Source organism: Triticum dicoccoides, chromosome 1B (genome assembly GCF_002162155.2).
Source record: "Triticum dicoccoides isolate Atlit2015 ecotype Zavitan chromosome 1B, WEW_v2.0, whole genome shotgun sequence".
NCBI classification, from domain to species: domain Eukaryota; kingdom Viridiplantae; phylum Streptophyta; class Magnoliopsida; order Poales; family Poaceae; genus Triticum; species Triticum dicoccoides.
Window position 1 is genome coordinate 425,685,987 of NC_041381.1, and position 20,967 is coordinate 425,706,953.

General features: G+C 38.7%; 1 protein-coding gene across 3 annotated transcripts; it reads right to left on the reverse strand.

Moving 5' to 3' along the window:
* Nucleotides 1-418: 418 nt before the first annotated feature.
* On the reverse strand, nt 419-20,761 carry LOC119339047 (CCR4-NOT transcription complex subunit 1-like). Of its 3 annotated transcripts, none has more exons than XM_037611233.1 (51): nt 20,529-20,761; nt 19,348-19,648; nt 19,043-19,265; nt 18,618-18,954; nt 18,420-18,533; nt 18,209-18,337; nt 17,910-18,086; nt 17,629-17,820; nt 16,817-16,954; nt 16,570-16,695; nt 16,225-16,469; nt 15,628-15,731; nt 14,886-14,980; nt 14,553-14,789; nt 14,171-14,350; nt 13,830-13,935; nt 13,614-13,705; nt 13,306-13,451; nt 13,114-13,222; nt 12,868-13,014; nt 12,391-12,438; nt 12,181-12,309; nt 11,850-12,089; nt 11,625-11,753; nt 11,459-11,541; nt 11,274-11,379; nt 11,080-11,175; nt 10,796-10,948; nt 10,369-10,551; nt 10,095-10,273; nt 9,886-10,012; nt 9,677-9,796; nt 9,369-9,413; nt 9,138-9,215; nt 8,937-9,053; nt 7,337-7,463; nt 6,323-6,423; nt 6,104-6,232; nt 5,938-6,015; nt 4,968-5,114; nt 4,756-4,893; nt 4,252-4,296; nt 4,022-4,165; nt 3,762-3,823; nt 2,732-2,885; nt 2,345-2,536; nt 2,153-2,257; nt 1,867-1,998; nt 1,070-1,318; nt 868-969; nt 419-796 (listed from the first exon to the last, which is right to left on the reverse strand). In XM_037611233.1, exons 1-51 carry the CDS (start codon nt 20,625-20,627, stop codon nt 662-664), a joined length of 7,170 nt encoding a protein of 2,389 aa, XP_037467130.1. In that variant the 5' UTR covers nt 20,628-20,761; the 3' UTR covers nt 419-661. The 3 variants fall into 3 exon arrangements, with proteins under 3 accessions (XP_037467130.1, XP_037467137.1, XP_037467128.1); XM_037611240.1 differs by having other exon boundaries at nt 6,128-6,232; nt 14,171-14,371; XM_037611231.1 differs by having other exon boundaries at nt 14,171-14,371.
* Between the last annotated feature and the right edge of the window lie 206 nt (nt 20,762-20,967).

The window sequence follows — 20,967 nt, forward strand, 5'->3', positions numbered from 1 at the left end:
TTTCCTCCGCCGAAAGATGCTTAGCTAGAAGCGACGAAGGAGGGGAGGTGAGGAAGGCCGACGATGGCAATGAGGGGAAAGCTTTGTCCCATGCTTTACATAAATTGTTATGAACTTACTAAATGACCTTATTGTCGTGCATTGGAGCTGGCCGCCTTAACAGCTCCAGATCTAGTTGAGTCGGTTGGTTCCCATCTCCCTCGTCTAGGTAAGGCCAATGGCATATGCCACCCAAACACGCACTGACAGGAGGAGCACAGGGGCATTAGTCTACTACTGCTCAATTGAGTTGTGACCCGACATTTTGGGTCTGGGATGCCATTTCCTTCACCTCTCTAGTCCTGGTACGCATCATTTAGGATCTGGCCGGACGGCATGCTCCGGCATACTAAACAACCCACATATTCATGGAACTCAAGAAGTTCAAGTACAGATGTCTCCAATAAAAACCTTTAATTATCCCACTGGGAATGGTCAGCCTTTAGGACAGCATTATAGATCATCTGACATCCATTGTACCGCTAGATTAACCTGAGGTGCTCGACATGACAAGAGCAAGAGCTCACGAAAATTTACAGCAAAACTAAAACAAAACAGACTGTCCCAAAGAGTCCTCAACACTTGTAACACAAACAGCTCACAGTACGCATAAAACATTCTCTTAGTGACCACCATCAGCGAGAACTCCCTCTTCCGCAGCTTTACCTCCACAAGACCTTGCAACAGACTCAAACAGCCTCTCAATCTCCGGCGCACAGCGTGTAAAGGATCGAGCCCAGAAGCTATAGCGTGGATTCTACAGAAGGCAACCCTGTATTAGACCTATTCCTTGCCAAAAAAATCTTTCAAGTGGTCATGGTAGCATACCTTTATGAGCTCAATGAAAGTAATAAGTAATCCCCAGGGATGAGGACGATTAACTATTAGGCGCTCTAAAAGAACTCTAGTTATCTGCTCCTGTACGATATCCTGCAAGTTTCAAGTTTCAATTGGACGATGTCAGGAGGTATTTCATAGATGCATATGGGTATCACACCAAAACCTGAAAAGATGGAACTCATCAAGTTACCTGTGTTGCCTCAGCAAACAAGTACAAAATGATGAAGGAGAAGTAGTGAGTATGATTGTTTGGATAGCGTAGCTGGTTAGCAATCGCGTTCAGGAGGAGGTAACGGCCTTCGGTATCCATATTCACTATAAGATTTCTGAATACCTCAGTGGCTGTTTCAATCTGAAAAACATCCACCTGAGGACTTTGGTTCATTTGCTGCGCTGAAGCTGATGCATTCGCCTTGTTATGCTGCAACTGTTGCACAGCCTACATTTACAATTTAGACACCGTTATAGAGTGTTCATGCATGCCAAGAAAAGTGATAAAAAACAAGCAAAGAAGGTAGAGGTAAAAATACTTCATACTGTAACTGTAGAGACCCATAGGGTCCATGCAGATTCAAAACATGACATGGCTGTTTGCCACCGAGAGCCAAAATTTGGTCACTTCGGAAAAAAATTGGCTGCCGATTGGTTCGGCGAGAAAAGTTTGGAAAGAAGATTTTGTAACTACGTTTTTCTGGAGCCAAACTTAACAAAAGAAACATGGCCAGCTGATTTGGCTGGTTTTCAGATCCTAAATTTGGGAACATAACCAAAACAGTCATAAACTTGCTATCTGTCTGAAAACACACAAACAGAAAACTAAATACAGTTCAAACCTATGTTAACCAATGCTGAAATACTATGAAAAATTGCTGATAAAAAATGATAATATCTTCTTCACTTGGCTATTTGGACGCAATATTAGGGTATAAAAAGCATTTCTAACATGTAATGGAAAAAACAATCGCACGCAAACATATAGAAACTCACCTGGATGCCAACATAGACGACAAGTGAATTAATTAAGGGAACATTATAACGAGTCCCAGCAACATTCGCTTCATTTGGAGGCAGCACTAACTTCTGCTTTAAATCAGTTAAAAAGGATGAACCTTCTGGTCTCTGCAAGAACGCAAATGAGAGAGAAAGAACAAACATTATGTATACCATTTCTTTTTAAGGTTTCAACAATATACTCTATGAATGACTCGGACCAGCTTAAAGAATTGTCAGACTGCAAGCTGCCGTTACATTAGAGAATGCAGACATGATTTACCTTGAGGTACTCGTCAACCTGGGTCTTCATTTGCTTTGCCTTCAAAGCACCTTCCACATCAGACATGATTCTTGGAGCTACTGAAATTTCAGCTAGCAGGTCAATCTGTATTACAAGAAACAGCTGGAGCTCATTAAACATACAAAACCCAGGGGAGTTTGTAGGTAGCATGTACTAGCAGTCGGTAAATACCTTTAAATTAGGAGTAGAGGGATCAGGAAGTCTCATATTGCGTGGAAAAGCACTAAGAATAACATTACGCATTTGGATGCAGCTTGGAGGAATCACATCACAGAAACTGAAGTGGTAGTCACAGAGGAACTCAGGAAAGTCATGGAGTAGAACAAGCAGCACTCTCAAAGTTCCTTTGTATAAAAGCTGAATCTACAAAAAGAAAAGGTACAAAGTACATAAAAGTGCAACACATACTGTATACTCCCTCCGTTCAGAATTACTTGTCTCGGAAATGGATGTATCTAGAACTAAAATACATCTAGATACATCAATTTCCGCGACAAGTAATTCCGAACAGAGGGAGTATAAGACAACTGCAACCGAAGGTGCAGGGATAGAACTTACAGGCTGTCCCAGCTCAGCGTTTCTTAGATATGGTTCCATAAATTTGAACAAATCACCAAGCAGCCTCTGGAAGAATGGCCAACCTTTTTGTGAATTGCACAGCAACAACCTCGGCATGAAGCTTCTATGGCTTACCAATTCAAGCCAAGCAAAACTACAGTGGAAAAGGCATTTAGTTGGCAAGTAACAAAAGTACATTGTAATTTGACCACTCCCTCTGATCTATATTAATTGTCGCTGATTTAGTAAAAAAAACAATGTGTACTTTTGTTACTAAATCAGCGAAAATTAATATGGATTGGAGGGAGTACTTAAATTATTTAAAAAACACCAAACAGGCTAATTTCATAACTTTTTTTTTAGTAAAAAAAACAATGTGTACTTTTGTTACTAAATCAGCGAAAATTAATATGGATCGGAGGGAGTACTTAAATTATTCAAAAAACACCAAACAGGCTAATTTCATAACTTCGCTACTTTAAAAAAACAATACAGTGATGGGATTCAGACTTAGGGAGAGAAAGATTATCATACATATAACAACGAATTTGAACATTCTATCATTTTATTGTGATAACTTCTGTTTTTTTCTTACACAATTTTGCAGAGCTTGAATCAATTTAATGTCTGTCGTTAATCGCCTTAATAGGATGGTTGGTCCCTCAAAAACATTGTTGATTCCTCATATTCTAATCGAATTGAGACCATGGGGAAGTTTGACTGGCATGGTGATGGTCAAATTCATATATATGTCAAAACAAAATAATAAGGTGTTTTTTAGTAAGGATCAGATGATTCTAGGACAAGACCCACCCCTTCAGACCTAACACACTCATTGTTTTCAGCAAGCATGGATGTTTATCAATTTGTGGAAGAGAGCATACATCGATGGTTTTTGAATTGTATATTTGAGAGTTTCAGTTGCAACACTAGGTATTGGAAGGAGAACACTATTTTGTGCCCATGAAGCTTGAAAGAAAAAACATAGAAGGCAATCACAAATATTAAGAAAAATCACAAGATGGCAAACCTCCATGCAGGAACTCTCAAGGGTTGAAGCACATGGAAAGCATTTGCAAATGCAGTCAAAACCTGATGCATAAAACCGTTGTCAGCAAAAAAATAGTGCAAGCAAGCCATGCAAATCTGATATTATGTTAAACATATACTCCCTCTGTAAAGAAATATAAGAGTGTTTAGATCACTACTTTTAGTGATCTAAACGCTCTTATATTTCTTTACGGAGGGAGTATAATTTGTGCAAATAAGTTAAATATACATAGCATATACCTGAAAACTAGCACCATCATGAAGGTCAGCAGTGCTAAGCTCACTTAGCAAATTTATAAATAATCTAAAATATGGCCGAGGATTGAAAGAAACTTTCTTTTCTTCAGCGTCTCTCTGAATGATCCTAGTGGTTATGGAGAGAATCTGCAGACCAGTAAAAAGGAAACCTTTTAGCGAATAGGCACCTTAGTAGGCTCAAATTCCCTAAGAGCTAAAGGGTAAACACTGACCTTCGGAAGAAGGCTGCCTTTGTTTGGTCCTAAATCCACGCCATACTGAAGATTGTAAAAAGAACAGTAAGTAAAGTTACTGTAACAAGATATCAGCTGATGTACCAAAAACATCTTGGGTGTGCAATCAACAGGTACTGCATCAACACTTGACCACATAGTATAATGTATGTTAACATTTCCTTTTATGTTGAATTGTTGACATGTCTCGAATAAGGTTCAAAGGATTACTTGCAGCTTTCCCAAAAGCTGTTGGAACTGGGAAGCAGCAGACCTATCTTGACTGAAAGTGCTCGCTATGTTAATAAACAAACAAGCAGTTTAGCTTGTCTAAATACTGCGATGAACCTGGCAGTAGCAAAAGGACTCGCACAAAGCCTTGGCAAGGCCTAAAGTTGATTATTGACAAGAGAAAATAGGAGTTCAAGGAAATACTATGCATCAATTTTTGCAGGATTAATGCAATAAAACAAGCCCTCCTTGGAATAAAAACATTAAATATACCTTGAACATTAAAGTCACAAGCTTTGAATATGAATCAATTGAGAAATACGAAATCTGGAGTTGCTGGGCCGGCTGCTGAGACATCCCACCAGGAGCAATAACTTGCTCAGAGACAACAGCATGTGTGATGGCAAGTTCCTGCGTTGTTTTAAGTATTAGACCTCACATATCACGGAGATCAGTATAAAGTTGATACTGGGTAGAAGAATCACCGTGAGTGTATGGAAGAAGCGGTCAGTCAAATCATCTCCCTTAAGCAAGCCATGTTGTTGCAACTGCACAATGTAATGACTATATGCTGAATCACCCATAGTTGGATGATCACATATGTGACACCAGTCCGAGAATAAAACTGCAACCTGTACATCAACCAAATTAGCTTTCTACAATGTTCAAACTTCAATACATCAATATAAATACAAATGACTGGAGCATATTCAAATCAACTATATACTTGGAAGAGACAAAAAAATGCGCTGATGCAAATTAAATTAAATGCGTAGAGACACTTGGTTTGCATTACGACTGTATGATTGGATAAAATAATCAAGTCATCAACATATTAATTTATATGTGAAAGGTGACACTGTAAGTTGCATTTGTTGCACTCTTCTGGCAATAACAACTGATTTCAGCGTGGAAAATAGGAATGTTATTGTGTTGAGTGCGTATATGTTTTTGCACACACTTAGATAGATGGCATCGTTACTATACTGAACAGTACAATGGTAAAATTACACAACCTAAATTTTGCCACACAAAGTATGGAAAATGGAATGAAAAAAGAGCTATTAATACCAAATACTCCCTCCGTCACGAATTACTTGTCGCAGAAATGGATGTATCTAGTACTAAAATTACGTCTAGATTCATTCATTTCCGCGACAAGTAATTCGGGATGGAGGTACACAAAGAAACAGTATCATTAATGTTTATCGTCAATACACCCTCATAATAAAATTCTTGTGTGAAATGTACTCCCTCTGTTCCTAAATACAAGTCTTTTTAGAGATTTCAAATGGACTACCACATACGGATGTATATAGATATATTTTAAAGTGTAGATTTACTCATTTTGCTCCGTATGTAGTCACTTATTGAAATCTCTAAAAAGACCTATATTTAGGAACTAAGGGAGTATGATGCATGGTGTACAGCAAAATAGGATGTCGTGTTTCCTACCTGGTCTTGAAAACTAACAGCATCTGCAAAAGCAGAATCATTTTCTTCTTTATATATTGAAGGACGGCCAGATAAAACCTGTAATCAATGACAGAAATTAATCATCAAGTCAGTAAACATATACCTATAGGAACAGAGAAACTTGACCATGCATAAACATCCAAACCTTGTTATCCGTTGCATGCCTAACCTTTTCATCCTTCATGGCAGCAAAGCTAGCAGCATTCTTGAAATTACTCCTTGCAATCTCAATCAACTGCTGCAATGATTCAGGTGAACCAGGCCTGATTGCAAGCTGTAACACAGAAAGTATTACCACTTATGAATAAGCAAAAATAGATGGTGATTAGATCAAAGTATACAACATTTGCAAAAAATGGCCTACCTTCGATAATGCATCAACAACATTACAAAGCTCAGAAATGCCACTGGGTTCTTGGGTAATCAATGTCTGGACAAGTGATATAGCGAACTCTGTTGCATTCTCTGAAGATTTGGTGGATAGAGGTGAGCACATAAATACTTGATGATGATACTCTAAAGTTACAAAGTAGCGGATAGCATTGCTTAAAGATTAGATTAGACTCCTGAATGCCTAAACATGTAATATGGCTTACATGTTTGGCATTGCGGCGGGGTTTTTTTTCTACATTTTGCTTTTATATTTCTGCATACATCCTTAATCAATTGACAGTGCCTTCTACTACGTTATAAGCTGACATGGTAATACCTTCGCTGCAGCAAAAAGTTCTTTGTAACAAGGGCAAATGACAATTAGGCAAGTGATTGGAGTTTCACGATTTAATCCTTCCATCTTTACCATGGGTGTGGGTAGAAATACATTATCCTTTTTTAATATTATTGGCATGCCCATTTAAAAGCATGTATTACACTTCCTTGAGCAATTTGTTGAACAAATCAGTGAATACTCATCATTCAGGTACTACAGTTGGTTATTAGTTTCAAAAGACCAAGAACAGAGTGAAGGACTAGGATCATTTTCATGTTTGTGTTTCTCTGTGTTACATGCATGCTACACAGTACACAGTTCCTTTTGTGACAATAGATGCCAGAGATTCTAAGGTCCAAATTCCTACACTTACTCTGTTAAAAAGTCAAAATACTTGAGCTGGTGAAATCACATGGGTAATACTCCCTCCGTCCGGAAATACTTGTCGGAGAAAGGGATGAATCTAGACGTATTTTAGTTATAGGTACATCCAATTTTATCCATTTCTTCGACAAGTATTTCGGGACGGAGGGAGTACATGCTTTAGGTGATAGCTATATTTAATTTAGGGGCCATTCCACATTGTCTAGTATTTGTCTAGTATTTCTTTTTGTTCTCTTTTTTTTCTTTCTTAAATATTCAAATACAGAAATACATGTTTCAACTTACTGTTTCTTCCACTATCAATGATCTTTGCTAGATGAACATCATAATCCCCAACATTAAGAATCTCAGAACGAATTAGTCCTGTAACTATGTCAAGGTTAAACTTATTTTCTTCCTCAGAATAAATTACCTGCACAAAAATGTTTAATTAAGTTAATAAAATATGTGTGCCCCATAAATTAATCATACCAAAATTATGCCATTAACAAACAAAAAACTAAGTAGACACAGCATCGATTGACAGCAGTTGGAATCTGCACTTGATCAGCATATTGACGTGAACATTTTTCTTTTTAGTTAGTTTGAAGTAATCAAGCAGCTGTGAAATACTGACAAGGTGGTTGCAGTCACATATATCACCTATTTAAGGATCCCAGTTTCATGGTTTAACACCACATATACCACACTTTCCCCCTGAGAAAACTGGCAGGAGCGCTGCCTATTTAATTAGAAGTGAAGCATAATTACAGAGAATGTTTGTTTTGAATGGGAAAAGGGCCAAAAAAAAAACTCAAACGTCCACATGCAGGCTACTACCAAAAAATTAAACCACTGACGCCTACAGGTTAATATCCCTAGGCTAAGGAGGACGCTTCTCAATATATCAATAAGACTTGAGTACTATGCAAGTTAGAATGCGCAGGTTAATTTTCACATAAACTTGTGCTTAACATGCGTCAAAGTGTGTGTCACTTGTATCTGATTGCTAAAATGGAGTAAATCTACAAAGGATGGTGCTAACCAAACGCCCAAAAAAAAGATCAGAACTGAACATCAAAAAGCCAAAGACTCCTATCTCTCCAGTCAGATAAATGAAACTTAACTTCATGTTTATGGACCTCCAACACATGTTCTTAAATAACAACTGACAGTTGCCTCAGCATGCAATATAACAGACATCTGCCAGTAACTCATATGGAACTTAGCTTCTTTAAAAAATATATGAAACATGACGTTCAATATCTAACTAAATGCATGGAAAGGAGTTCTACAGTAGTAGCCTAGTACGCGTCAATCTCAGCTATATACAACATAAACAAAAATCTTCATACATAAACAGCCCAGTCAAGAATCAAACAGTACTAGAAGTATAAATAGGAAATTTAGCATAACAAAAATGTCCATACAAAATATTGTTTAACAATTATACCATATCGATCATGCAGGAAAATGTAGGTAAAGATAAAATGGAACACAAAATGACATAAATAAAGGTACAACACAAAAAACTTCATTGAATTTAAATACAATGTGCATACAGGATATATACCATCAAACAGAAGAACAAACGAGGTAAAGGTGCTTCTTACGAACATAGTTAAAAAAGGCGCGCCTAAGCGAGCGCTTAAGCGCGCCTAGGCTCTAGGCATTGGCAAAATGCATTGCGCATAACTACGCTTAATCTGAGCATAACTGCACATAAGCATACGCTTTGGTCAGTAAAGCGCAAGGCAGTGGCAAAACGCACAATTAACACCTAGCGCTTTTTTAAACTATGCTTATGAATAGAATCAGATCTTACAGAGGAGCTAAAAGAGCTTCTGCCAAATATTATAAATGGGCAATAAAAACAGATGCCACTGTGAAGACTGAAGAAACATACCCAGCCTGTTATCTCTTTAACGATAAGTTTGCAAACATCACGTATTGCAGCTAAAGTTGCCAGAAGCCATGTGACATAAGTACTCTTTGATGCATTTTCATACAAACTTCTGAAAACCTGGAACAAACATAACCAGGTACAAAAGAAATTGAGAACTAAAAAAATAAATACATAATTACGAAGGATAAAAAGATGGCAAACCTTTTGTGCAATCAATAATGCAGCTTCATCCCGCTTAACACATCTGTGTAAAATATCAGGAACTTCTGCAATAACAGACTGAACAGAACAATAACCCAACATTAAGGTCATATTGTGTCAAGAAAAGCACAATTACTAAATTAAAAATCCAGTCTAACAATTATATAAAAAGGAAAAGGAAACCAAAAAATGAATCATTAAAGGAAATGCTGACATAGCAGTATAGCTGACCTGAATTTCTACATCTTTACCATCATTGGCAATCAAGGCTTCAAGCTGAAAGTAAGATAGAATAAAGTTAGCTCAGTGACAGCATTTAGAGTAAAGACTCTGCATATATCAATGACAATAAACCCCGCTTAGTAATTGACATGCAAAGTTTCGTAGTTAGCGGGGACTTCCTGAACAATGCAGCAAGAAATCATACATTTCTAGGTTCACTTTAGGTAGTAGCACGCTACCATAGACCATGTCATTCCTCCATGGTACAGCAGCTGGGTTCAAATACAGCTACCTTCAGATATAACAATGAGCATTACCTTCTGTGCAACTTGATGGTATCTGTCTAATCCGCTGTCAGTACTCAAGGGTTCAGTGAAAACAGATTCCATACGGTCAACAGCAGTCGTAGGTGAAAGAGGCGCCGTACAGCCAAGATCCTGGTAGCAGGGTTTTACAAGTTAGGAAATTAACTTCCGATTCGTCACTGTGCTTTATTAATGCAAAGGAAAGTGTAGAAGTCACTGACTTTAGTTCCAGCTGTTTGTTCACCCACTGGAATATCATTAGATGACATAGGGGGGAAAACAGATGCAATGTTAGTAGTTCCACCGGCTTGGGCAAAAGTGTCACTTGTACCAATTTGTGTGGAAACACTGCAGAAGACAGAAGATATCTAATGCATCAGAACAAGATGCTCCAATAAGAGCAGACAAAAATGGATGGATGTGTTGTTACCTTAACAGTTGCGTGGTACCATGATCTGACTCTTCAGGAAGCAGATCTGCTTGTTGTACCAAATTTGGGCTATAAAGTCGAGGTATACTGGAATTGCCCGGGGCAGCAGTCACGGCTGTAGCAGAAGTGGTAGCTCCAGCATTTTGACTACTCTGGCTGTGCCATACAGTAATGAAGTCCTGAATTCAACAGTTAACCATGATTTAGACAGTCAATTGTGCTAGGAACCAAAAAGATTGTAGAACAAAGAGAAATTTACGCTCAGCCACTTCACCTCGTACACTCGTTGTTGGGTAGCACATAAATGGCCAGTAGGCTTTGGACGAAGTGCATCCGGGACACGTGCAAGACCTTGAGTGTAAGGAAAAGCATCATAATATCCAGAACCAAGCAACTCCTTTTGCCTCCTTAGCTGTGAAAAGGGCTGCTTGATTTCTCCATCGATCATCTCAACAGCCTGCAAGATTCTCATTTATGTTGTGATGCTGTAACAGAACATTCCATATTTTCTGCTATACTGCTGAGCGTATACCTTTGGTAGCAAAAGTTAAAAGGTCCAAAAATGGCTGATAGCATAGTAAGTGAAGCAACACTATACCAATGGCTACTTCCCATCACATTTACGGAAGCAAAAAATTAGAAATAGAAAAGCCAACAATTGCCAGGTATGTAAGCAAAATTAATGGAACATGAAGAGATACCTTGCGTGTCGCAACAGTCTCTATTAGCGCACATCCAAGATCTAGATTATCATTGATCAGAATATGAACAATCTGCTCGGTGGTTTCACTGTTATTGTTCAGGTTCTGAATGAGACTTCGAAGATGAGACGACAAAGCAACACGAAGAGGCTCCTGCCAGCAGAAGACAGGACAATTGAATATGGCATCATACATAAATCTAAACCTAAATGAATCTACTAATCAACGCGCTGGGACTGTAACTACACCTGCAAACTACATCTAAGAGCCTTATGCAAAAATACCTTGGAAGTTACATGAGCTAAACTCCCAGCTAGCGTGCCAACCATCAAATGTGCAGCGCGAGATACCGCACTATCATCAGATTCCATTGCTAAATCCTGCAGGAAAAATATGCCAGCATATCAGAAACTTTCGACTACAGCAAGACAAATGGCTAATGAACATGTACAGATAGGGAAATAGTCCAGGCGTTCACCTTAAGAATAAGCTCCTTAGTAGTTCGGGTAGCTATTGTAACACTTCTTTGAATAACAGGGCCTATAATTTCTTTAATAGCCTTATCCAAAGCAACATCCATGATTCTATGATGAGCAAGAGCGTTAGTAGACCGTCAGTAAAATAAACTGAAAGTCAGCTAAACTTGTCTTGTAAAAGACATACTTGCTATACTGCAGTGAGCCAAGAGAACTAAGCTTTTCATTAATTCTAAAATATATATCCGCGCGAGGTATTGCTGCCATAAGCTGTAAAAAAAACATATAAGAAAACAAAGTCGGGTACAGAAAAAGCAAAGTTGGAAAATAAAAAAATTAAAACAAGAGCAAACCTGACTAAGAGTAAACAGAGCAGGTAACGGAGATGGCGTTTGAGATGGTGAAACCTGATCGGGCATTATTAAAGCAACCTTATCATCTTCAACCATGCTGTTTGGAGGAAGACGAAGAGGTGGTGCATACTGCAGAATAAAGGTATCCAAATGAGTAGAGAACAAAAAGGTTTCCACTTCATAAATACTAATTAGTTATGTGCACACAAAATCCACAAAATCAACCTGGTTTAACATATTTGGGATGCTAGTAGCCCGTGAGGTACTAGTTAACTCTGGTTGCACTTCAGCAACATTTTTTGCTGGGATCATACCAGAGGAAACCTCTGCAACGACTGGTATTTGAGATGCAGTGACATCTTTATTAGAAAAATCTGGATTTCCTTCAAGTTGACGAGTACGATCTTTAAGAAGAGAAGATGGTTTTACATCTTTCATGTCCACACTGAGGTTCTTAAACAAGACCTACAACCTCAAATAACCACAATTAGCTTGCGCAATTCTAAGCCAGATATGTTGACAGCACCAAAAGAATAGAATAAAGAATAGCAAGAACCTCAATGTCAAACTTCAGGTTCATCTTGAGATTAGGTAGATTATAGATCTCAGCAAGTAGGCTAAGAATACCCATTGTCCATGGATTTGGAGGACGATATGCTATACTTGAATGGCAAGGTTCAAGAATCTGTAAAGCACCATCTGTCATTACGACAATCACCACAAAACAAAGGATCCTTTTAAATCAGATTAACATAAAAAGCAGAACCTTTGAAGTGAACGGAATGACTGCAATCATCAGCCCCCTTTCATATGCCTTCAAAAAAATCAGAATGAAAAATGTCAGCACAAGAAGAAACGTTATATATATTTACCTATATATAATGCTTGACTAAAACCTTATCTATACAACTCAAAACGTGCCGCACAAGTCTACAGGCCTCAGACACGAGATAAAAGTCAAAGTGGCATATCTGGAACATATAATTATTTCACCAATACATACAACTCACACAATGCCAAATTCAGCACCTAAAACAAAAGTATAGCAACAAGTACTGTTCAGTATAGCAACAAGTACTGTTCTGTTAAAAGTAACAGCAAATCCAGAGGCTTCAATATTAGTTGCAGACTTGCAGTAATGAACAAACAGAAGTCCAAAAATGATACTGTATCTCTCTGGTTTGGGTATGAGACAACATTACGATAAAGAACGGACTCAAATGGGCTAATTTCAAAGTACTACCTCAACTATAAGAATTTTGGGATCAATTTCCTTCGCTCGTAATGTTTGATTCCTTCCTATAGTGAGCTTTCCTAGCCAACTACCCAGATTTTTTAGCAATGACCGCTCTTCGGAACTTGATTTGATAAGATCTGATTGTAACAAAGCCTGCAGAAAAACAATTTCAAGTTTTTAACTATAGATTGGCAGAACAAGAAAGGAAGACATCCCTCAAAAAAAAACAAGGAATACATAAATAAGCAAGACCTTGCAGTTCTCATATGTAGCTTTCACCATTTCCTTATTCAACGTTTTTGAGTTAACTTTGTCGAAGAACTTCAAATACAGGTCATGAAAATTCGGTTCGATGCTTGCCCTGTAAAATTTTGCATATGCTTTTGGGATCTGACAAGTAGAAAGTTGTTGCATAAAAAAAAGTATGTTGGTCATCAGGAGTACCTTTTCATGACCATGTATTGTGCAAACCAAGGATAATACTGATCCTGAGAAACCTCATTAAATTCCCTTGCCTTAGCATCCAAATTAGAATTAGAAATATTGTTGATCATGAAGAAAATCTTGTCTTGAACTTCAGAAGGAGGGGCCTATGTGAGGTAGAAATAATTAAATTAAGTTGTTAACTCACCGTGACTATATTCAAATGAAGTGATAGAACTACACTAGACGCCTAAAAAACCTCGCCTACTATACCACTTCAGTTCTCACACTATAATGTAGTAAAGTTCACTTTGGAAGACTAAACAAACCTCAACTGATGTATCTCTTCGTTCTGCTGCAGCAACAAGAGTTTCAATATTTAAAGCAGCTCCAAATCCTGTAGTGTATGGAGATCGAGTGCCTAACAAAATAATATCATTGAACTATAGTCATGCTATAAATTCCAGAACAGTGAACCATCACTACTACAGTTACTAACATATTTCTGGTTAATATCAAACTTCAATATGTAAGCCAGAAGTAACCTGAAGGAGCTGAACTTCTAGGCCTCAGAAAATTAGTGGATTGTGAAGAAGCTGAAATAGTGGCAGAATGATGAGGAGAAGCTTGTAAGGATGGTGGTGCAGTAGCCTACAATTGATCATAATTTGCAAGAGATTAAAGACACATTGTGATAAATTTGATATACAAGACGTAAATGGAAAATTTACTACTCCCTCCGTTCTTTTTTATAAGACGTTTTAGACAGCTGACATTGAACTGTTTTGGGCATTGTCTGAATTGTCTAAACATCTTATAGAAGTGAACAGAGGGAGTACATCTGTCAAGCGTCAAAAGATGAAGAAAGTTAATTTGATCCTAATACCTTCGGAGCCATAGACAAATCACCAGGTGTTGAAGCAATAGGTTGACTGATAGATAGAATGTTCTTAGCTTGGACGCTGTTTGTAGAACCTTTGGACCTCTCCCCAAGAAAACCCTGGTACCTCTGTTGCAGTGGAAAAGAAGGTGACCGTTCAAGCTGTGTTGCAGTCGGATTGGTGAACTGCCATGATGGGTCAGAAACCTACATAAGCCAGACATCTCTTTCATATAAGGGAAGTCGGTACTAGTACACAAATTAGCATGCCAAATAAATTGTTGTATTTAAGAATGTCAAATAATATGTCGCAAGAGTCAGTTCATGATTCAAGCAATTACAAGATTTCCAGCATGACTTTACTTCTTGAAATGCAATGTGAGTATACCTCTGTGTTTCCGATAGATGGTGAACCAGAACCATGCGGATCCACAGAAAATATGTTGCCAATATTTGGTTCGTTTTGACTTGATGATATCTTGGCAAGTGCCTGCTCAATTGCAGAGACTAACTCGGCATGTGTTCCACGAAGATGTGAGATCTGCAATATATGGTTGCAGTATTGCGGCCACTCTATTACACGATCCATAAACTGCTCAAGCGCTGTCGTACCGAACATAAACATCTGCAACCATCAAGCAACCAACAATCCAGAAGTTACATAAAAGTTGACTGACATAATGGAGACAATATAAAGATTCATCAAGTAATACCAGCTAACCTTTGAATCAATAGATTTACGCAGGGCATCAAGAACACTACGTAGAGCAACTCCAAGTCCCAGGTGAGCCACAAGTTGATGTTTAATGAGAGAGCCTATTTCAAACATGAAACTACATCAAAACTAATATATCACGGTAAATCATAACTTCTTTTTAGGGAAGATACAAAAGCTTTGCATTAAGCAGAAAAGCAAACAAAATTACAACGAATCGGCAGTATATCATGCCTCAATTTGGTAGAACAACATTTTAAGCCCAGCTATACAATTGTTTGGTACTTAAATACAACAGTATCTTCCATTACTTTAAAAAAATGAGTGGGTGAAATACACACAAATCAGCAAAAAAAGAAAAATCGCCCATTTAGACTGCCCAGCAGAACAAGCAAATGCATACTTGTAAAAATACTAAAAATATTATACTTCAAAATCAAACTCAGTAGATTCCACAACAGAAGCAAAAAACTGGAGTCCTCTATCTTGATTACCACTCATAACTGCAGCCCCGCCTTCCTATATACTACGTAACTTTGGAAGTAGCGGTCATAGAGAACAATGAACACTTCCAATAAAAACCATCCACAAATTCGAACCAGAACATATCTGACAAACAATTTAACAGTGTTGTGTGCATATAAGTTCACCAGTCAACATAATGGAAAACTTTGAGTTGATTACAACAAAGTAATGCCCACAGCATCTGGAATCTGGGTAACTTCAGCAAAGCAAAGCGATCACTTACCCATAAGAACAGCAGCTAGCTTAAGCTGTGTATCTGGATACTTTGGGAAGAACTTGTACTCTTCGAACAAGTTTGAGATCATGCAGTTGAAAATTGCTAGCTCCCTGGTCATTGATAACATTAAGAATCCAAAGATAAGTAGGTGAAGAAACAGAGTACAGACAACTCAAATTCTAAAGGCATCACGAAAAAATGGAGGTACAAAAGATGCTAATGATGGGTTATACTGAGAAGGAATTCAGCCAACTAATTTACAGGATTGCCTCGTATCATCTGTGAATGAAAGGTATTATTTAGCAACTATAATAACAAGGGGTACTTTTGTTTCTGACACAGGTGGGAAGCTGAATGCAGTGAGAGAACTCGGCGACAAGAGCGGAATTGCAATAGCACATTGGTCAACACAACATACAGGGTCACATTTGGAAAAGAAAAAAGGGATCTAGGCAAGATGAACAAGTTAGGTCAGAGGAGAAAGAAAAGAACAGATGGCACAGATATAAGCCGTGCCTACTATTGCTTCTTCCTATCACATCTTGAGACTTTATCAAGACGAGTCGATCAGGTAACAGATTAAGCAGAGAGTATGGAAAGCACCTTTTGTTTGTAGACTCTTTGAAGCGTGCAAGCATTTGTATCATAGCATCAACGCTTATCTGTTCAGAAAACATCTGGTGAAAATATATATTTGCCTGTGCTTCAATGTCATCAGAACCTCCCTCGGAAGTAGGAATGTCCCTTCCAAGAGAACCTTGAGTCCTTGATTCATACGCTGCTTCCACTCTATTTAGGTCATCCACCAGTTGGTTAGTCAATAGCTGTCCGGAATGAGACTGAAGAACCTGCCAATGACACGCCATTTGTACATATATTTACATCCATGCAAAGAAGGTACCACCATAATGTACAACAGCCACAGAATGAACAGGGCGTAGTCAGAACCTTCATAAATAAAGGACATGATTCCCAGCAAATATTCGTGATAGTAGCTTGAGGTTGTTGGATGACACCCTCTGCAGCATCATGAGTTGTGTTGACCACACTTTCTTTCAAGAATTTAATACATTCCTGGGAGTGCAAAATGTTAGAATGTGCAAGTTAAGAGCACAACACCGAACTAAAGTGAAAGTACTTAAGAGGTACAATCTGCATGATCATGTAGTGGTGTAGGGAAATTCATGTATATTACCTCAATAAAAGCCTCTCTGTGTGCACTTAACTTCTCAGTCATCCATTTCTCTAGATTGCTATTATCGTTTCGAAAGGAAACTGTGGCAAGTCTGATGCTAAATGCTAAGGGAGTGGAATCAAGGACAGCGGATAGGATCTGTTTCATAAGAAGTGAAAGGGTGATGAAGCAAGCACTAACAGAGCCCATTAATACCAGAATGGCCTATTCATTATAGGCATGAAAGTGATATAATGATATAAACATATTCAACTGATATCAAAGTTGAAATACAGCCCCATGAATAAAATCCCTTTATTGTATAGCAAAAAGTCAACGGCAGATAGTGCCTGCTTCCATTGAATATTAAGCTTTGCAGATAGGTCCACAGACAAAGATATTCGCTTCAACACAAGACTGGCTAAGTTTCAACAAGTATAATCCATTACTGGCACCACACATGACAGAAGTATGCAATCAGACCCATAACTGTGGTAAAGACATAATCCAGTTTGTGCTTCCTAGTTCAAACTTAAGAATTCATCGCTTTAGCCAGCTAAGTTTGCCTTTCTAAGCATTAAAGTAGCTTAGCAGCCACTAATAACTTCTAAAAAATCATTAATCTTTATTTGGGTTGAAATTTCAGTATGCTGTCCAATAAAACCCAGAACATATTACTAAGTACACAATACAAATCTATTTACCTAGCATGGATTGATTGAAAATACATGCAACTCAACAGCAGGTATTAAAATTCAAAGATACAAAAATACAATAATGTTACTCAGTTGCAACTCAAAAGTCACTGCATCAGATAGGCATAATTGTGTTACCTTTAGGTCTTGACATATATCAACAGTTCTCAAAAGACAAATTATATCAGAATGGGCATCAACAAATCCTCGGAGAGTAAGGGAAGAGTTGAGATGCCAGAGATAGTTCATTAGACTGCTATTTTTAGTGTCCTTCAATAAAGCAGGGAATACACATGACAATACTTCATACTGGAGGAGATTATATGCAGTCTGCAAGCACGGAATAAATTTCCAGGTAGGTGAGAAATATGCAGTATTTGGAGAAAAAAGTTCTGCAGTTCTAGGAACAGAAAGTATACATTGATTTGGCTAACACCAAGAAGTAAGACGTCTGGACAATGACTGAGTGGGTAGTCCAGCAGTGGTCGCACTAATGTTGCATAGCCAAGGTCAGCAAGCTGGCATAACACCTCCAAAAGGTCTAGGCAGTACCAAGCCTGATTGCCTTGGATATGACTAGCCAAGTCTGGAAATACCTAAGGAAGATTTTAAAAGAAGGTTAGAAGTATGTGGAATAAAAGATGCTTACTACGTTTGACCCCAAAAAGAAAAGGATGTTTACTACGAGTAAGACAAGCTGACAGGATATAGAAAATACCAGCTTCCTGGAAGAATGTTTAAATGTAAATGTATCTGCTGGGGCAGCCACTGCATGTTTCAAGAATGATAATTGCCCGTCTAAATTCTTCCACAGTGACCCACAGATGGCATGAAGCGGAAATGGATCCTGTATGGTTCAATGAACTAGTCAATTACACGCTCAGGAATTCAGTTAATTCAGTTCCAGGAACTATAACGCATGTACATACCTTGCAAGCCCGAGAATATATAGACATCAATAGACGGAAAGCCCCTTCATCAGGGATACTGAAACCCTCGTGGTCCAGGCTTTCCATTACACTGGTCCAATTTGTTCGTGGGGCCTAAGTTTGCAACCATAAACAGGTTATTGGATCATCAAAAGGAAGAACAGAAACAACAGGCAAATATAACAAAAAGAAACTCACAATTTCATTGATTGAGTCCACGAGAACATCGATATCCCATGCCGTTGACTGAAATGAGTCATTTGTTTGGCTGTTGCCAAAAGCCGAAATGAATGTTGAATATGTGTTCTGAGCCTCACCAAGACCAGTGGCAGTAGTGACAACAGCCCCAAGCAACTTAGATATTCCCAAATCATCGAGAGGCTCAAAAAGTGATAATGTATCTTTACAATGTGCAATATCAGCAGTACATCCATAACCCAATTCAGTAATGATGTCAGCCATGCTTATCTCCTTCCCGATTTCAGATAAAAGGGAATCAAAATCATCATCAAAGCTGCCGATGTTCTCCATGTGGCTGTAAGACACAAAAGAGCAAGGACATGCACATGAATAGAGCATCATAGAAGATATGCTAAAACACAAGTTGGAAAAATCCTGAAAACCTTGAAGCTGGCCGAGCATTGCTCTCCTGAACAAGGACAGGGACATGGAATGGCATCTCTTTGACTTTGAATAGGGAGATAATGTTAGTAAAAGAATCCATATGCTTCGAGAGGCCATCAGTCTGGTGAAGAAACACAACAATATCATGAATTTGGTCATTCGATATAGACTGTGCAGGATTGTTACGTAACTCCTCGATCTGAGCAATTGAAAATCTTTGGCCTGCAAAACAAATAAATAAGGTGCAAATAAGTACCTATAAAAACTGATCAGACCAACAAATTCTGTTTTCCAGGACACATACCTTTCAGATTCAAGCCTATATTCTCGGAATCTGACAGGGCAAGTCCAATGCCAACCCTCTCAGCTCTCGATAGATCAAGTTCATTTGACAACGTTTCAAGGAAAACATCACTGACAGATAAAGTCCTCAGTGCTTCACAAAAACAGGTGCTGAAGTATGGTTTATCCAGACAATATCTGAAAACGGTGGATAAAAGATCTTGTTTCGATTGAGAGTTTTTTGCCACCCCGGCATTCAGCAGCACCTCATCCAAACAAACTTGAAGCAGTAAAATGCAACCATCAGGACTGCAGTCAGCTAACTGAAAGACAGCAAAAGTGAAACAAAAAAACATATTAGGATGGCTATAATCCATAAGTTCAGACAAAGTAAAACTAGCTGGGATCAGATGAATGTAAGGAAATTACTAAGGGAGCATATCTTTCAAGATTCAATCAGGAAGTTGCTGAATGCTGCAGTCACATAGATGATGCAGTATTGCATCACTGCACCAATAGTGTAAACAGTACACGAAGAGTGTAGAATACATCTCACAAGATCTCCTTTTTATGTTGAATATAAGCAAAGATATTTGAAAGCATTCTTCCAACGATTGGGTAAAATGCACAGTTCAACTATCTCGTCTCTGAAGCAATTCCAAGGAAAAAGATGCAAAGGGCCGCAAACAGATGCAACTTAACAACAAGCCACATGTGAAAACCTCTTGTATTCTTCTCAAGGGGCTCTTTGTGTTAACAAAAACCGAATGTGCCCTTCACCATAATATGCACTGTAAACACCAAATCTAAACGAACGGACTAAGAAGCAAAAAAAAAATGAGGAAAGGACTGAGAAGAATTTTGTTCACTATATATCTATATCCTAAAGCTTAAATGGCGCATAGGAGTGAATTTCGCCACATATTTTGGAAACTTATGCACCCTAATGGATCCGATCAAGAGTGTTCACGTTATCCCAACCAAATTTTAGGTTAAAATCGTGCAAAAGTACGAGCGTAAGACAGCTGAATCCGCAAAACCCTAGATTGGTCCTGAGATAGAAGCGTTCCTAAGCACGAATCCATCACGGGGCGGATCCTTGGATCCAGACGAGCAGAACATGAATCGATCACCAAAGGCATGCGTCGGGAGAAACGAATCCGCTTCGGGGAGGGAGGAGAGGGGACGGGGGCATCTCGTAACCTGGCAGAGCTCGCGGTAGATGGAGTCGACGGTAGAGTCGTCGGCGCCCTGGACGAGGGAGCGGACCTCGTCGGCGACGGCGGAATTGAAGGGGATCATCTCGCGGACGGCGAAGGGCGGGTGTCGCTGTCAGGGTTGGGTTTGCCTCTGCGAGCACGAGCCCGAGGCTGCGAGAGCAGGGGCGAAGGCGAAGGCGGTGGCGAGCGGTGTTCTGTCGAGCTCTGGTGGGGAAAGAAAGGTCAGCGAAATCAGGAAACGCCGATGTAGCGCGACAGGTGGGTGATGGATTGCGCAGCCAACCGGGCCAAGTGGCCAGTTATGTTCACGAATTATGGCCTCTTTGTTTGGAATTTTGCTTCTGATTTTGCTGCTTTTGCAGTATTTTTGTTTTGACAAAAAAGTCACAAAAACTTTTAAATAGAGACTTTTTGCATTTAGG

Excerpts from the sequence above, each read along its gene's own strand:
- LOC119339047 (XM_037611231.1), bottom strand. The coding sequence starts at position 20,627 with ATGATCCCCTTCAATTCCGCCGTCGCCGACGAGGTCCGCTCCCTCGTC. Across the intron at positions 13,223-13,305 it reads CAATACATGGTCATGAAAAG|GGCAAGCATCGAACCGAATT; the intron begins GTACTCCTGATG and ends AAAATTTTACAG. Across the intron at positions 12,090-12,180 it reads ACCTGAAGTTTGACATTGAG|GTCTTGTTTAAGAACCTCAG; the intron begins GTTCTTGCTATT and ends TTGAGGTTGTAG.